Here is a 5,232-nt window from a genome sequence, read left to right as displayed (position 1 = left end):
TAATAATATTTTCTATATTTATTTAAAATTCAATAGTATGTACATAGATAAATGAACATGTTATCGGGATCTTATTGTTATAGATCATATAACAAATTACAAGTTAAACTCAAAATATTTTTAGAGTAGGTCTTTTGTGAGATTTTCTTACGAATCTTTATCTGTGAGACAGGTACACCCTCCCGATATTCAAAATAAAAAGTAATATTCTTAGCATAAAAAGTAATAATTTTTAATGGATGACCCAAATAAGAGATCTGTCTCACAAAATACGACCCGTGAGACCGTCTCACACAAATTTTTGTCATATTTTTAATATATAAAATTAGGTGATGAAATCAAAATTATTTAATTTATATTTCTCTATCTTACTAATATATTAAAAAAACATAAAAAATTTTTATGAAACAATCTCACGAGTCAATTTTATGAGATTGATATTTTATTTAAATAATTTATATAAAATATTATTTTTTATTATAAATATAAAAACATAGTTGAATCTATACACACAGAAGATCACGTACCTGTATCACTTTTGCTTGCCTAAAAATAGAGCACTTGAGATCGATCAAGGGGCATAATCATATTTGTGGCTTTCTCAAATTCTTTTTCGCCGAGTCATACTATAAAAGCCCCCACACAATGGATAAAATTTCAGTCATGCCCCCAAAGTTTCCCCCTTTTTCTATCCGCTCTCCCCTGGATCCTCGCTCATTTTTGAAAGGATTGGCGAAACAACACACACTGCGGTGTTCACATGGACGGAGGCGCCCATAATGTTCCTCGCACGGTTGAGGATGTTTTCAGAGAGTTCAAGGGCCGGCGGAATGGCTTGATCAAAGCTCTAACCACTGGTATTGTTTCTCGTCCTTTCTCCGGTTTTCATGTGCGGGTGTGTGTGGTGGACTGCGTGGTGTGTGTTTTGTGTGTGTAATTTTGGTCTCTGGGTACTATTTTTGTGGTTTAGGGTTTTTGCTCGTTCGATTGTTTGTGTTCCTTTTTAGTTGTTATGACTAAAATTGGGGATTTTTTTAACTGTTTTTTCCCCTTTTCAGACGTCGGAGATTTTTTCCAGCAGTGCGATCCTGGTGAGATGGGGTCTCTTTTACTGTATTTTTTTGATGTTCCTCTTGTTTGTATGTTTCTCTTTAACCGCCATTTTTCTACTCATGACCTCAAAATTTCGTGTTTTTTTTTGTCACTTGTGATTTTATGCATTTTGGGGAGTTCTTTTGGTGAAATTAGTTTAGTGGTTAGTGTGTGTGTGTTGGTTGGTTTTATGGACAATTATCACTTCAAATAGGGTTTTGGGTCTGTACTTTGTGGATAAGATAAAAAGTTGTCTTGCTTAAGTGATGGGAGATGGCGGTTGAAGCGTGGGTTTAAGAATGTAACGAATTGTTGTATTGGATGGCGGTAAATAAAAGTTTGGCATGGGTTTTGCATCTGGGAATTTTGGGATACTCCGTGACAAAGGGTTTTAGGCTACACTAACTTCCTTATCAACATTTTTTTGATTATTAGGTAATAATCAACTCAAGGGGTAGGTGTCTAGGCTATGCTCTATTCTTGGTTGATGGTGGTTGTAGATGTTTATTCTCAACTGAAATAGTTACTACTTAAATGCACGTTCATGAGTCACTTCATTTCTGCCACGGTTTATTGTCCTTGCTTCGGAGATTTTTTCCTCCCAATTGTTATATCTCCTCCATACAGTTTTTTTTCCTGACTAGCAGGTATTTATTTTGTGTTAAAATTCGTTAATATATTAGTTAACATATATCAGTTAGTTATGTTTAGTGGGATACAAGTTCGTTAAAATAAAAACAGAGTGTGTTAGTTGGTTGGTTGAGTATATATACTTCTTTTGTCGTTTTTTATGGTTGACTCACTATTAATGAGAATACATGCATTTTCTCCATTGTTCATCTTCACCGTTGTGGATTGCCTGCGCGTTGTTCTATATTAAGCAGTTGATGTTAATTCCGCTACTGGAAAGTTTATATCTGTAATCTGATTGATATGGTAACTGTTGACATGGAAATTATGCAGAGAAAGAAAATCTTTGCCTTTATGGATTTCCTAATGAACTATGGGAAGTTAATTTACCTGCCGAGGAGGTTCCTCCTGAGCTTCCGGAACCTGCCCTAGGCATAAATTTTGCCAGGGATGGTATGCAAGAGAAAGACTGGTTAGCTCTTGTTGCTGTTCACAGTGACGCGTGGCTGCTCTCTGTTACTTTCTATATTGGTGCTAGATATGGTTTTGATAAAGCTGACAGGTAGGTTTTGATTAAACTTTTAAATTCGTATGCTTTTACATTTTTTGCCCAATATAATGTCATTATTTTGTGCTGTCTCCGTGCAGATGGTTACTAGCGGAAGAAATTATCGTGTATAGATATAGAATTAGGGTTCATTGACAGTTTTGTTTGGGCGCAATATCACTCTGTCCTACTAATTTATAGACATAGGTTTTCCCATGTGTTCCACGTTCTTTCCCAATCATTTGTTTCCCTCCCTTCAATATAAGGTAGTTTATTTGACAAATTATATGCTTAATATATTTGAACAAATTACCTGTTTGTTTTCTCTTTCTATTTCTGCGTATCATTGTTCTGAGAATATATGTATTGGTAGACTAGCTAATGAACAAGGCCAGTTATGGTACGTTTGTAATTATGTTTTAGCCTAGGTCACATGATTTAAGAAAGAGGTTCTAAGATATGGCCAGGTTAACATTTACGAAGGTCTGGACATAGTTGTAAAAGGCCGCCTGCCTGGCTCGCCTGAGGCGCGGGCCGCAGCCAGTGCGTCTAGGAGGTGTCCCTGGGAGCAGCCCTTTAGAAAGGCGTGCTGAAGCTCGCGCCTTTAATGGGGGCAAGTTGCGCCTGAAGCGCAGCGATGCGCGCTTCAGACATCTCTAGTAAATAAAACGTAAAACCCAATGTTTTATGTTAAATAAAACCCTAAGGCCCAGCCCAATATTTATTTATTGTTAAAACAAGCTCAAGTGCAGTACACACACCGTAAATCATCGTGATTTACGTGCCTTTCCTTAACCCTAAAATCTTGCGATTAAGTATTCCTTACCTAAACCTAAAGGCTGCAATTAATTCCCCAATCTGTATTTAGTTTCCACCCTACAATTGAAATTAACTTACATATACCTCTGATTTGCACCGAAGACCTCAAAAAAGTATAATTTTAGTGCCTCATCCTTTATCAACCGCAAACCGTTAACATTAGTAACAAAGAGAGCTTTAGTTATTTAGATGGTTGAAATTATTTGTTATTTATGTCAAGTATTACTAATTAGCTTTTTATTTATGTTATCGTTCAACAGCGTGTGAAATATAATTTTTGTTGCTATTAATATTAATATCGTAGTCAAATGCACTTCATAAATACACATTCTAAAAAAGAACATGCTTGGTGTGCCTCACTTTGATGAGGCGCGCGTTGCCTTGCGCATATGGCTCCATGACACAATTGCGCCTTAGTGTCCCTTGCACCCTAAATAACTATGGGTTTGGGTGGGTCCTAACTCCTAAGTTAGTACGGGATGTCATCTATGCTAATTCCTTTTTTGTAAGTATTTTTTTGAGTAATTGACCTGCGATGTCAATTGTGAACTATAACTATTCACTGTTAGTTTTATTTTTATTTGTTTCTGGATGCAGAAAACGCCTGTTCAATATGATAAATGATCTCCCGACGATATTCGAAGTTGTAACAGGAGTTGCAAAGAAGCAAGTGAAGGACAAACCATCTGTCTCAAACCATAGTGGCAATAAATCTAAGCCAAACCCAAAAGTGGTATAAAAGTCCTCATATGCATACTGTACCGAAAACGTGGAATTTTTCATTCATCTTTTTTACGTTTGCAATATTTTCCTATATTTTGTTTATTAGAACCATGTAACGAGTCTAGATTTGGCCAAGTCGTAGATGAAATTTGCTATGTACGCTTAGAGGTTAAAAGTCAAAAGGCATGACGAACTAAGCTCCAGCAACAAAGCTTTACTGTTTCATATTGGGTTTTGGAATTATTTGGAAATTGTTGGCATGATTGTCACTTTTCTTACTCGTTGGCTAACACATTACTTCGCGTACTGTTATTTGTAGATACTATCATTGCCATATTATGTCATTTTACCTTGTAGTACCATGGAATTTTGGTATTGAAGTTCATGCATACGATCCAAAACAATTATTTCGCCCTCAATAATCTTTCTCTAACCCGTGAAATCTTTCTCCTGGTGTTTGACCCTTTTCCGATTATCATATCAAATGAAACTAATGTTTTTCTGAATCTTAGGCCAAGATCTCCAAAGAAGAAGTAAAGGATGAGGACGGGGATGAGGGATTGGATGAAGTAGAAGAAGATGAAGAAGAGCACGGTGAAACCTTGTGCGGCGCATGTGGAGAGAACTATGCCTCTGACGAATTCTGGATCTGCTGTGACTTATGCGAGAGATGGTTCCATGGCAAGTGTGTCAAGATCACTCCCGCAAGAGCTGAGCACATCAAGCAGTACAAATGCCCGACGTGTAGCAACAAAAGATCGCGCCCTTGATAAGGGCCACAACATGCTCGATTCACCTTTCTTTCAACTGTATCTTCATGGGCGCAGTTGGTCCAATCTTACTTTCTCATGTCAGGTATTTGGTAGGTATAATGGTTTGTTTCTTGTCGTTTATTTGGATAATTTAGCTACTCTTTTAAGTCTTGTTTTTTCAGTCTAATTGTTCGATGTAGAGATGGAGCGTCTGTAACTTATATCGTTAATGTTCATTTATCGGGTTCTGTAGCAATCTCCTGTCTTGGTAAATATCTATCCTCTTGTTTTTTTTTCCTTTTGGTTTATTGTCGACGGGTGAAAGGTTATATAAAGTCGGGAATTTGGGAGATAAACCTTTGTCAAACCCTTTTTTTCCTTGAAAAAAATAACTCCTTTCTTATAAATATATAAATAAGGAGATTATATTTAAAATGATGGGTGAGAATCTCCAAATATTTTTTATGGCACTACTTTCTTAGTATTGTAACTTCTATATTCTTGGTTTATGGGTTTTAGTTGGATCTGTTTCTGGACAGGGTTGCTCGGATTTTCCACTCATAAATTATAATTATAAGTTGTTGCTTTTCTCTTGTGAGATGATTTTATATATATTTATTTGTGAGACGAGTCAATTTTGTCCATATTTATAATAAAAAAGTAATTTTT

At 36.2% G+C, this 5,232-nt stretch overlaps 1 protein-coding gene across 1 annotated transcript; it reads left to right on the top strand.

The window, feature by feature from the left end:
• The first annotated feature begins 645 nt into the window (after nucleotides 1-645).
• LOC140963122 (PHD finger protein ALFIN-LIKE 5-like) lies at nucleotides 646-4,819 on the top strand. Its single transcript, XM_073422360.1, has 5 exons — nucleotides 646-857; nucleotides 1,059-1,091; nucleotides 2,056-2,284; nucleotides 3,686-3,821; nucleotides 4,324-4,819. The coding sequence occupies exons 1-5, from the start codon at nucleotides 761-763 to the stop codon at nucleotides 4,579-4,581; spliced, it is 753 nt and encodes a 250-aa protein (XP_073278461.1). The 5' UTR covers nucleotides 646-760; the 3' UTR covers nucleotides 4,582-4,819.
• Nucleotides 4,820-5,232: the final 413 nt, after the last annotated feature.

The sequence above is a fragment of the Primulina huaijiensis genome, chromosome 17, assembly GCF_012295235.1.
Source record: "Primulina huaijiensis isolate GDHJ02 chromosome 17, ASM1229523v2, whole genome shotgun sequence".
Lineage (NCBI taxonomy): Eukaryota > Viridiplantae > Streptophyta > Magnoliopsida > Lamiales > Gesneriaceae > Primulina > Primulina huaijiensis.
This window is presented reverse-complemented; position numbering and strand designations above follow the sequence as displayed.

Excerpts from the sequence above, each read along its gene's own strand:
- LOC140963122 (XM_073422360.1), top strand. The coding sequence starts at position 761 with ATGGACGGAGGCGCCCATAATGTTCCTCGCACGGTTGAGGATGTTTTC. Across the intron at positions 858-1,058 it reads GATCAAAGCTCTAACCACTG|ACGTCGGAGATTTTTTCCAG; the intron begins GTATTGTTTCTC and ends TCCCCTTTTCAG. Across the intron at positions 1,092-2,055 it reads TTTCCAGCAGTGCGATCCTG|AGAAAGAAAATCTTTGCCTT; the intron begins GTGAGATGGGGT and ends GAAATTATGCAG.